This window comes from Kogia breviceps, chromosome 5 (assembly GCF_026419965.1).
Source record: "Kogia breviceps isolate mKogBre1 chromosome 5, mKogBre1 haplotype 1, whole genome shotgun sequence".
NCBI classification, from domain to species: domain Eukaryota; kingdom Metazoa; phylum Chordata; class Mammalia; order Artiodactyla; family Physeteridae; genus Kogia; species Kogia breviceps.
Window position 1 is genome coordinate 54,817,296 of NC_081314.1, and position 12,480 is coordinate 54,829,775.

Sequence of the window (12,480 nt, forward strand, 5' to 3'; positions counted from 1 at the left end):
CTACTTACACTTAAGTCCTTTAAATATTATAAACAGATCTGCACTCAATATAAGAAGCATCTTTTTGGGGGATAAATGTCTTTAAGTTCTAATTTTTTTCTCAGGTTTTAATTTAAAAATAAAACCAGTATCCCAAGACCCCTAAACACATAAGGAGAAAACCACAAAGGCCCAATCTGACTTTAATTCAAGATTTCCCCTTCAAGTTATGAAATCAAAACCATTTCATCCTCCATAAGGTAGGACTCCCCCTCCCAAACAGAGCACTTCCACAGACATTGTCTCCTTTGATCTTGAGAAGTCTATGAAGGAGGTGTGCAAGTACTGACATTCCCACTTAGACCTGTGGAAGCAGCAGAATGTGGAGTAGGGTCTGACTGCACGGAGTCCTCCTTGGCACCCAAAGTCAGGCAGAAAACAACTGTCCACAGTGCATGAAGCTGTAACAGTGCTCTACGTTCCTTCCCTTGCGGCAAAGTTCACCTGCTCTGTAGCTTTAGAATCCAAATGGTGCATCATAAAAACTCAGTGTATGGACAACCTCAAAAACAGCGTTATAAACTGTATGCATTATAAACACATGTAGGGTCTATGTGTGATTCAAAGGACTATTCATGAAACATGACCAAGCACTGTGATCTCATCTGACTGGTCAAGCTCGGTCAACGATCTACAAGCACTTTCCGGCAGATTGTTTATTCTGGCTTTTTTCCCCAGACTCTTTTCGGTGTAGGAAAGATAATATCCCACTTCTCCCTTTCTTGTGCTATTTGGAGTTTAGGAAGATGAACACTTTGAGAACGTATCTATTTTTATTTTTCATAAACAAATCATTTCAACCTTATTTCACCTAAGTCAAACTTAGTTTGACTAAATTAATGTAACTATGAACCTCAACTATTGGCCTTGGAATCTCTACAGGCTAAGGTTTCCTTTCCTGGCCTGGGAGATAGGAGGTCCCAGTTCTGGTCCCAGCTCTGTCACAAAACAGCTGTGTGCCTTTAGGCAAGGCACTTAACCTCTCTGAGCCTCGCTATTTGCTTCTGTAAAAACAGGCTTTGGTCCAGATGCTACCTGAGAACTTTTCACTGCTCTGTTTCTAGGATTTGGTCCATTTGATCATATGCATAAGTAATTATACAGTATAATAAAACCCAACCAAACATGCTTCTGGGAGCTTGGCAAAGCCTCCTTCTTGAGGGGCCCGGGGTCTCAGAACCCCCTGCCATAGGACAGAGCTGTCGTGGCTATTGCCCAGCACCTACTTCAGTCCCAGAGTCCATCTCCTGGGGGTGGGTGGAGACGCGGCCCAGGCCCTCAGTGGGGGTCCCCGCAGGGGAATGGCTCTGCTGCACCAGGTCCGGGAGGTTGATGTGGCCGGCGAAGCCATTGCTGTCACTATGGCCAGATCGCTTCTTCTCTCCAGACGTCTGAGGGGGCACAACACAGGGAGGCCGTTAGAGAGGGAAGGCAAAGGCCACAGAGCGATGTCACCCCTCACACAGCACAGCTGCAGTGGCGTGCAAACCGTCCCCCTGGGGAGTGGGAAGATATTCAGATCTCTATTTTATCTAAGAAAAATAAGAAAAAAGTTAAGCTTTGCTAATATTTAGTACATGGATTGACGCTGGGGCCTTATGCTCCAGCATGAAGGGCAGTCCGGGGTCACATACGATGAGGAGGTGCCCTGTGGGAAGACAGGAATGCCGCGGGTGGAGGGGCACCAACAGGGGCCGTGCATTGTGTGCGTGTGTGCTGTGCACGCACACCAGGTCACATAGACACAAACCCACAAAACAGAAACATCACCTAAAATGTCGCTGAAAAGAAACAGTAGGATGAGATGTAACACTAATAATTCAGGCCCAGTGTACTCCAAGGACATGCAGAGATGATTCCCAACTCCCAGGGTTCTTTGTCAGTCACGAGGTCAAACCAATGGTTAACTAATCGTATCTGATGAGAGTTACAAAGAAAACATGGAAATAATCTAAAGATTATTTGAAAATATGGGTTCACATCCACTATCACTAATGTTGAATCTCTCGGTAAGCAACTATGGTGGCTTGTGCCAGGAGCTGGTAAAAAAAAAGAAGTTATCATGACTAGGAAAGCAACTGAAATATTGTTTAGAGCATCCTTTCCCCCCCACACACAAATATTATCTCATTTATTAATTGTGGCTCAGAGATGTTAAATAAGCAGTCCAAGATCACACAGCCCAAGATGGTGAAGGCAGCAGAGCCCGGGAGTGTGCCTGCTTTGGCTGGACGCCACTGCCTGCTCCAGAAGCTCGAGTGGGCAAGCGGGGGCAGGAACCCAGTCCTCAGGCCCCCCCCGCGGCTCTTCCTCCAGAGCCATCCAGGCCCTTGAGGAATCTGTGCCCTGGGCAAAGCCTTCCTCTGAGGTTTGGGAGCGAGGGAGAGACACTGGGCCACTAAGTCAGCTGGGTCAGCCCTCCCCTAGGGGCCAATCCCTCCCCCCTCGGGTGGGTCGGGGCCTCACACCCATCCCCAGGGCCCACCTCTCCCGCCCCTTCCCCTTCCAGGATCTCCTCCAGGCGGCCACCAGAGTCTGCATAAACCAAGCTGTGGAGGGCAGCCTATAGCATTGCTTTTTAATGTCCTTTAAAGGTCTTTTATAAAGTATATAATTTTAGTGCAGTAGGACAAATGCATAATTTGTAAACAAATAAATACACTGTGTTATGTGGCAGTCCCTGAAATTCTTACTGATAAGGTTGCATGACCTAACACGTTGGAAATCATTGCCGTGGAGAGCAAAGCCTCCTCTCAAAGATGCTAGGGATGACATACAGAATTAAAAGAAAATCCTGTTCCCCAAAAGCCAGTGCCCATACTGTAGTCCTGGCTAGTACTGCACTTTCTGATTTCACATTTATATGACTGGCTCACTGAGGTTTCTTACAGCAGACCTGATTAAGTAATGATTCCCTCTTTGCCTTTTCTCTTTTTCATTCATTTGCCCAACATTTCTGAGTGTCTACTAAGTGTGAAGCATTTTGCTGAACATGAAGGAATCAATCTGGAGCAAGGCAGACACACTCCCTGCCTTGTCTGGGGCTGGCATGGGAAGGGGTCGTGCTGTTTCTCTGACCACCTCCCTGGCCTGGCTTCTTCCTTCCGGAGCCTGTCCCGCCTGGTCTTGCAGTTACAGCTCTGCACCTGCCTCTGGCTGGAAGTGAAAGGAGGCACTTTGTGGGGAAAGATGAAACAGACTCCCAAGTTCCTGAAGGGGTGCATGTAACTGATGTTACTAAGAAGCTTGAGAGATAACTGGATAGCCTTAGCGCCCTCTGTATTTCTGGCCACAATACTTCTGGCCCACGACTGCCCAGGAGAGGGGCATTTTCCGGACTCACTTTGTCACGGTGCTCATCTGAACACTTCATCTTCTAAATTACATTTAAGGGGTTCAGTCCTAATTTATTATATTATCCCCTATTTTATGTGTACTGGGCAGCTTCTCCCGCCTTCTTACTTCTGTTCAAATACTGAAAAGCTTTTTACCATTTCCCTCCAACTTTCCAGTAGCATAAATCGCACATTGTCTCTTTAGAGTTTTGTGGTCTCTCTGGTATCAGCAGTGTTCTGCCTCAAGCCAAAAATTAAAGCAGACACACTGGTTATCAAAGAAAGACCTGAAGAGGCTCAGAAGGGAAATGGCCCAGACAGTGAGAAGCTTGAAGGAATTCAGCAGTGACCCCTGAATCTTCCCACTTCTGAGTCATCACCCTTTTGTTCATTCAACCAGCACCCTCTAGAATTAAATACCTTCTGTGTGCCATTCTGCTGGGAACACAAAGATAAATGAACAGCAGCTCTGTCCTCTACGATCTCACTAACAGAGCCCCAAAGAGCTCTACGATCTTCATGCCCTCACCAGTCCCATGGGGGAGGGCACTAGGGTGTTCTGAGTATCAGTAGATGCTGGGTATCACGCTGAACACCTTAGGTTCATCTCCTCACAATTCCACCGGGGGCTAGCTTATATTATCCCCATTTTACAGATGGAAAAGCTTCAGTGTAAAGAATTCAATTAACTTGCCCCATGTGACATGGGTTGCAAGTGGTGAAATCAGGGTCTGAACCTAGGCTGTCTGGAAGCAGAGCCCCGCTCTGGTGGCTGCTGTCCTATGTGGCTCCGCTCTCAGCCTCAGCTGATTGACTGGACCAGGAGTGGACACCTGAGCCAAGCACGATCAGATTCCCATTGGAATTTCCAGTTAGGCCTGAGAGATACTGCTCAGTCTCTGCTGGGCAGCTGAACTAGGATGTGGTGAACACCTTGCAATTGGGAGGGTGGGTATGGAGACGTGAGAGCACGTGCTTGAGGGGGAAGAGGAAGCTGCTGTGTGGACAGAGAGAACAAGGGAGAAAGTGGAGGAAACAGAGATGAGGGTAAGGAGAGACAGGCAGTGAGGGAGCCAGAGATCTGCACACGAGAAGCCGCCTGAGCTCCTAATCCCTTTTCAGTTTCTGGTTCCAACCCTATGCAGGGTCCCAGCTTGCCTTCTGCCTTTGGATTCCTTCTAGGAAACACCTCTGAATCTCTGATACCTACCCCGCCTTTTTTTCTTAATCTGTTGTACGTGGGTTCTCTTTTCTAGTACTTGTAACCGGTATGCTAATATCCTCGTTCAGTGGGTGGGCAGACCCTGGAGAGATACCAGCTGGGCAGTAAGGAAGGTGCTATGGACAGAGGCCCACGGAGTCCCAGGAGAGGCTTCAAGGAGGAAGGGAAGCTGAGCCAGACCCCCAGGGGTCTGCTGGGTGAAGAGTGGGCTGCAGTGGGGGGAGGAAGAGGAGCTATTCCAGGAGATGGGTCCCTGTGGACAAAGTGGTAGATGACAGCTGGTGTGGTGTATTCTACAAGGAGAGTAAGGAAAGGTCCTATGGGGCTGTAGGAGGGGGAAAGGTAGAACCACGGGGGCAGGGGTGTGCACTACAAGGGGGATGGCCTCTGACAAGACCATGGGTAGGAGAGCCAGAGTGCCCCTATAGAAGCATCTGGTCTACTCCAACAAGAAGTACGAGTTAAGTGACTCTCCTTGATGTTCATCTTGGGGAACTGAACCATAAAGAGTTTTTATTTTCTTCTCCTTCTGTCATACTTTAATTTGTATTTATCTTTTTAATACACATACTTTTAATGGATTTCAAGTCCGGTTGTTACTTTAAAAGCCCACATTTGTAAAAAGAACAATTTAGAAATTGAGAGGACAAAAAGATTTTAGGGCCCGCAATAGATCAAATTCATATATGACGCTGCTGAATGCACTTTTCAAGGTGACTGACTGTGGTCATAGAGTATTGGAATGCTTTAAACAATATGGAGCCATTTGGATGTGGCTGGCAACTGAACTCAAAATGTGGCTCCAGATGTCCACGTCAAGGTATTGACTCTGTCCTAAAGATTCAAGCAAATTTGAAACCACATTAGAAACTGGAGTCCTTTTATTTGGAGTCAGAGAGTAACTCATTCCAGAACATTTCCCCTCATGTTTTCCCAAGTGGCAAGGTCTAGTGAGAGAAGCCCTCTACACTTGCATTGAAAGTATCCATTCACCGCGCTGGGAGATTTATATGCCAGCACGACACAATGTCAACTTCAGCAGCCAAGTCCATTTTTCATTTCAGGCTTCCGTGAAAGGGCTCTTTAAAGTCTACTTGAAAGATTCGGCAAGGCCATAAAACGAAATTCTAGCAAGTTGCTTTGTGAACTAGTCTTCCAGTTATAGCTCTACTGCCCATTATTATTTCAAAGGCCTTATTCATCTCAAAACTACAGTTCCTTTCTTTCTAACAAAAATGAGATGCCCTCTGCCTTTTTGGAGAGCAAAGCCTGCTATTACTGTTTTCCAATCTATCCTGGCTGAGGAAGGGGAATGACAGATGATATATGTTTGTGTTTCAGAAGGAAGAATGGGAAGCGGTAACAAGTAAAAGGAGAGCTTGATGCTATGGAGAGGGTGAAATAAAACAGGTAACATTTATTGGATGCTTACATGCATTAACTCATTTAATCCCCCCTCAAACATCTTGTGAGTCATATACTATTACTTATGAAATTTTATAGATGACAAAATTGTTGCAGGGAGAGGTCAAGTAACTTTTGCCCAATGTCACCAGACATTACTTTCCTTCCAAGAAAAGACCTGCTTGCATGGTGATGATGAAGTGAAAAAGAAGAAAAGACAGATTCTAATGTGTCCAGGCCCTTCTTATCGGCACAGATACAAAGGGGAAGTAGTGCATGTTGGAGGGACAGGGGCAAGGGAATGTGTGCCCCCTGCCCCCAAATGATGTTCCTAGAGTTTAAAAAGACAAAATTCCTCAAAGTGCTAAAGGTGTGTTTTTAAGTACATCTTTGTATTTCTTTGTTCTTTCACCAGTACAGCTTAATAGTCTTTAATGTTAATTTAACTAGATAAGATGATATCACCATTTCTTGGAACTACCGAGCATTTTCTACATAAAACCCACAAGGATAAAACCTGGGATCGGGAGGAGAAGGCATAACAAGGCCACTGATGTTATTTGGATAGACCATTCATTTCTGTTTCCCTGTGGTAGGAAACATCTGGGTTTGCCAGTCTTAGATCCTCAGGCTCAAATGCTATATTCCGATTTGCATAGCTTCCACTGAAGAATCTGGACAAATCTGATTAAGCTCAGAAGGATGCAGGAGAGAAGGAAGACAATTAAAATCACTCAACCATTTAGAAACACGGGTCCTTCTCCCTCTCTCCACCCCGTTCCCTAAAATACAAGCAGTAAGCATCCTCTGTGAAAGCTCTAATAAAAAAACCAATTAAGAAATGCACTTCTTCTACAGTTTTTATACCAACTTACTTCTCTTATCATCAAGGTCCCTTCTCTTGAAATACTGCTGCTGAAAGTGTCTGCGTGAGAGGTCTCCAGCCCACGTGTGCTGACCATTCCCACATTGTACTGCTCAGCGCTCCCCGGGGCTCCTGTGGGTCTGAAATGGGAAGGAACAACATTCACGACAGTGTATGTTTCGGGAACACCTGTTTCCTGTCCACAGTAATATTTCTTATTGTGGTGAAATATACCTAACATGAAATTTACCATTTTAACCATTTTAAGTGTAAAGGTCAGTGGCGTGAAGTACGTTCTACTTTCATCTTTAATGCTGCACGGATGCTCGAACTGAGGTCCCACTTCTGCAGCGGCCCCTCTGGACCTACTCTCTACCCAGCAGCCAGCGTGAGCAACCAGGCTCTGCATGATCTCTAAGCCTTCCCTACGCTGGCTTAGACCAGCAGGCGGCCTGAATTTTGCACATGCTGTTCCCTATGCCTGAAAAGCTCTCTCTCACCCTGGCTCTTGGCTGGTTCCCTCTCATTTATCTGATTTCATCTTATCTGATACTTTCCCTGAGAAGCCTTCTCTCACCACCCATCAGTGTCTTATCCCACTAGCCCCTCTTCTTTCTCTTCATCCTTTTTCCTTAATAGTTCCCATTACAATTTGTAATTCTTTATCTTTTTGACTCTTTTAACTTTTGTATTCTCTCTCATTAGAACAGATGCGTGTGAGGGCAGAATTCTTGTCTCTCTGTTCATCCCTGTATACCTAGTACCCAGCATAGAGCTTGGCACAGAGTAGGAGTATAAAAAACAATCACTTCATAAGTGGGTTTTACACTATTTAGAGAGAAGAATATCAATTAAGGGCATTCTGGTATACCAGGCACCCATTAACGAGGCTGTTTAACTCAAGAGTGTCCAGTACTTTCCCAAACCTCTGTAATCACCCCACACTGTGGTATATTTATTTCCAGTTTGTCTCTTGCTCTTGCGTTTAAGATACAGTGGGAGAAGGGAATAGGATCTTGACATCTCTGCCCTGAGAGCAGAGAATGAGGGTTGCTGTGGCCCTTGGCATAGAGCACAGCACCGTGGGAAACTGAGGACCAGACGGGCAATGTGGCCCACCTGCAGGACTTCAGTTTTCAATGCGGGACCTATTGTTACCCTACTGTGCAAGCCACTTCTCTTGTAAAGTGGGTTTTTTAAAAATAGGAAAGGTACCAGCGTTTGTTTCTCTCGTGTATTAATTACATCTTTTACCATTTTGTTCTTCTCTTTTAATTGCTTCTCATACATTAAAAAAGCATCTCTGAAGAGAAATACCATATGAGATCACTTATATGTGGAATCTAAAATATGACAGAAATGAACCTATGTACATACGAAACGGAAACAGACTCACAGACATAGAGAAAAGACTTGTGGATGCCAAGGGGGAGGAAGTGGGGGAGGGATGGACTGGGAGTTTGGAGTTAACAGAGGAAAACTACTACATATAGAATGGATAAACAACAAGGTCCCACTATATAGCACAGGGAACTGTATTCAATATCCTGGGATAAACCATAGGGAAAAGAATAGAAAAAAGAATGTATATATGTGTATAACTGAGTCACTTTGCTGTACAGCAGAAATTAGCACAACATTGTAAATCAACTATACTTCAATAAAAAGTAAATTTAAAACAGTAAAAAAAAAAAGTACATTCCCACCAACAGTGCAAGAGGGTTACCTTTTCTCCACACCCTCTCCAGCACTTATTGTTTGTAGATTTTTTGTTTGTTTGTTTGTAGATTTTTTTGATGATGGCCATTCTGACTGGTGTAAGGTGATAGCTCATTGTAGATTTTTAAATTTTATTAAATTTTTAAATTTTTATTTTTTTTTAACATCTTTACTGGAGTATAATTGCTTTACAATGGTGTGTTAGTTTCTGCTTTATAACAAAATGAATCAGCTATACATATACCTATATCCCCATATCTCCTCCCTCTTGCATCTCCCTCCCTCCCACCCTCCCTATCCCACCCCTCTAGGTGGTCACAAAGCACCGAGCTAATCTCCCTGTGCTACGCAGCTGCTTCCCACTAGCTATCTATTTTACATTTGGTAGTATATATAAATCCATGCCACTCTCTCACTTCGTCTCAGCTTACCCTCCCCCTCCCCATATCCTCAAGTCCATGCTCTAGTAGGTCTGTGTTTTATTCCCATCCTACCCCTAGTCTCTTCATGACATTTTTTTTCTTAGATTCCATACATATGTGTTAGCATACGGTATTTGTCTTTCTCTCTCTGACTTACTTCACTCTATGACAGACTGTAGGTCCATCCAACTCACTACAAATAACCCAATTTCGTTTCTTTTTATGGCTGAGTAATATTCCATTGTATATATGTGCCACATCTTCTTTATCCATTCATCCGATGATGGACACTTAGGTTGCTTCCATGTCCTAGCTATTGTAAATAGTGCTGCAATGAACATTGTGGTACATGACTCTTTTTTATTATGGTTTTCTCAAGGTATATGCCTAATAGTGGGATTGCTGGATCATATGGTAGTTGTTCTATTTTTAGTTTTTTAAGGAACCTCCATACTGTTCTCCATAGTGGCTGTATCAATTTACATTCCCACCAACAGTGCAAGAGGGTTCCCTTTTCTCCACACCCTCACCAGCATTTGTTAGTAGATTTTTTGATGATGGCCATTCTAACCAGTGTGAGGTGATACCTCATTGTAGTTTTTTTTTTTTCTCATTGTAGTTTTGATTTGAATTTCTCTAATGATTAGTGAGGTTGAGCATCCTTTCATGTGTTTGTTGGCAATCTGTATATCTTCTTTGGAGAAACGTCTATTTAGGTCTTCTGTCCATTTTTGGACTGGGTTGTTTGTTTTTTTGATATTGAGCTGCATGTGCTCCTTGTATATTTTGGAGATTAATCCTTTGTCAGTTGCTTCATTTGCAAATATTTTTTCCCATTCTGAGGGCTGTCTTTTTGTCTTGTTTATGGTTTCCTTTGCTGTGAAAAAGCTTTGAAGTTTCATTAGGTCCCATGTGTTTATTTTTGTTTTTATTTCCATTTCTCTAGGAGGTGGGTCAAAAAGGATCTTGCTGTGATTGAATTGATACAGTCACTATGGAGAACAGTATGGAGGTTCCTTAAAGAACTAAAAATAGAACTACCATATGATCCAGCAATCCCACTATTGGGCATATACCTGGAGAAAAGCATAATTCCAAAAGAGTCATGTACCACAATGTTCATTGAAGCACTATTTACAATAGCTAGGACATGGAAGCAACCTAAGTGTCCATCGACAGATGAATGGATAAAGAAGGTGTGGCACATATACACAATGGAATATTACTCAGCCATAAAAAGAAATGAAAATGAACTATTTGTAGTGAGGTGGATGGACCTAGAGTCTGTCATACAGAGTGAAGTAAGTCAGAAAGAAAAAAACAAATACCGTATGCTAACACATGTATATGGCAAAAATGGTTCTGATGAACCTAGGGGCAGGACAGGAATTAAGATGCAGACATAGAGAATGGACTTGAGGATACGGGGAAGGGGAAGGGTAAGCTGGGATGACGTGAGAGAGTGGCATGGACCTATATACACTACCAAATGTAAAATAGCTAGCTAGTGGGAAGCAGCCGCATAGCACAGGGAGATTAGCTCGGTGCTTTGTGACCACCTAGAGGGGTGGGATAGGGAGGGTGGGAGGGAGACACAAGAGGGAGGGGATATGGGGATATATGTATATGTACAGCTGATTCACTTTGTTATACAGCAGAAATTAACACAACATTGTAAAGCAATTATACTCCAATAAAGATGTTAAAATAAATAAACAAATAAATTTTTTTAAAACGTAAAAAAACCAAAAAAGGCATCTTCGGTTTCTTGAATCCTATCAAAGTTCAAGGACTTGATGGAATGTTCAATCTGAGAAACAAGACACACACCAGTCTTATGACATCTCTGGGACAGAGAAGACACCAGTCAAGGAGTTTTATCCAAAATGGAGAGGTGAAAATATGAAGAGGTGAATCCAGACAAAAAAAATGTACAGGAAGACACTTACTTTGAAATTACTAAACTAGAGCAGTGGATTGAATACATTTAAGTACAGGTTAGAATTGATGTGTTTGGGAAGAAACTCCAAAGAAGCATTTTCAATATTTCACTCCCATAAAGGAGCTATTAATAGTGTTCAAGAGACACAGAAAAAGAAATTTCTGTAATGAATTCCTGATGTATTGCTAGATTGGTAAATCAGAATAATTCTCAAAACTCTGATTTCTTCAGTCATTTATTTGAAAATTTGTTTTATCTTGTATGCATTTTATTTTTAGTTGCCTTAAATTCTTGTTTAAGGCAAGGTGGTATAAAACAAATAAATCAGTAAATGAAGCCTTTATCAACAGCCAAAGTCTCCTAGGATGGGAAGCACTTTCCTTCATCACTCAGGCATTCTTTGCCACTGTCAGAGGCTAGATGGACCTGGTGGCTGCCACCAGGCTAACACTGTACAATCAAGTTCTCTTTCAGAGTCTCACCTGAGTTCAAAGATTAAAGATATTTTGGCTCAACGTCTGTTTTTACCCCAATGGTGTTATGATTCTTTTTTAAAATTTAATTTTATTTATTATTTTATACAGCAGGTTCTTATTAGTTATCCATTCTATACATATTAGTGTATACATGTCAATCCCAATCTCACAGTTCATCCCACCACCATCACCACCCTGCCGCTTTCCCCCCTTAGTGTCCATACATTTGCTCTCTACGTCTGTGTCTCTATTTCTGCCCTGCAAACTGGTTCATCTGTATCATTTTTCTAGGTTCCACATATATGCGTTAATATACAATATTTGTTTTTCTCTTTCTGACTTACTTCACTCTGTATGACAGCCTCTAGATCCATCCATGTCTCTACAAGTGACCCAATTTCATTCCTTTTTATGGCTGAGTAATATTCCATTGTATATATGTACCACATCTTCTTTATCCATTCATCTGTTGATGAGCATTTAGGTTGCTTCCATGTCCTGACTATTGTAAATAGTGCTGCAATGAACATTGGGGTGCATGTGTCTTTTTGAATTATGGTTTTCTCTGGGTATATGCCCCATAGTGGGATTGCTGGGTCATATGGTAGTTCTATTTTTAGTTTTTTAAGGAACCTCCATACTATTCTCCATAGTGGCTGTATCAATTTACATTCCCACCAACAGTGCAAGAGGGTTCCCTTTTCTCCACACCCTCCCCAGCATTTGTTGTTTGTAGATTTGTTGATGATGCCCATCCTGACTGGTGTGAGGTGATACCTCATTGTAGTTTTGATTTGCATTTCTCTAATAATTAGTGATGGTGAGCAGTTTTTCATGTGCTTCTTGGCCATCTGTATGTCTTCTTTGGAGAAATGTCTATTTGGGTCTTCTGCCCATTTTTTGGATTGGGTTGTTTGTTTTATTAATATTGAGCTGCATGAGCTGTTTATGTATTTTGGAGATTAATCCTTTGTCTGTTGATTTGTTTGCAAATATTTTCTCCCATTCTGAGGGTTGTCTTTTCACCTTGTTTGTAGTTTCCTTTGCAAAAGCTTT

The 12,480-nt window shown here is 42.8% G+C and overlaps 1 protein-coding gene across 13 annotated transcripts in view; it reads right to left on the minus strand.

Moving 5' to 3' along the window:
* TNIK (TRAF2 and NCK interacting kinase) overlaps positions 1-12,480 on the minus strand; it is a 412,179-nt gene that overhangs the window by 20,478 nt on the left and 379,221 nt on the right. For all 13 annotated transcript variants that reach the window (XM_059065360.2, XM_059065365.2, XM_067034013.1 and 10 more), the window contains 2 exons: positions 6,876-7,005; positions 1,266-1,430 (listed from right to left, as the gene is read on the minus strand). In XM_059065360.2, coding sequence (XP_058921343.1) covers positions 1,266-1,430; positions 6,876-7,005 — 295 coding nt within the window. The remainder of the gene's footprint in view (positions 1-1,265; positions 1,431-6,875; positions 7,006-12,480) is intronic.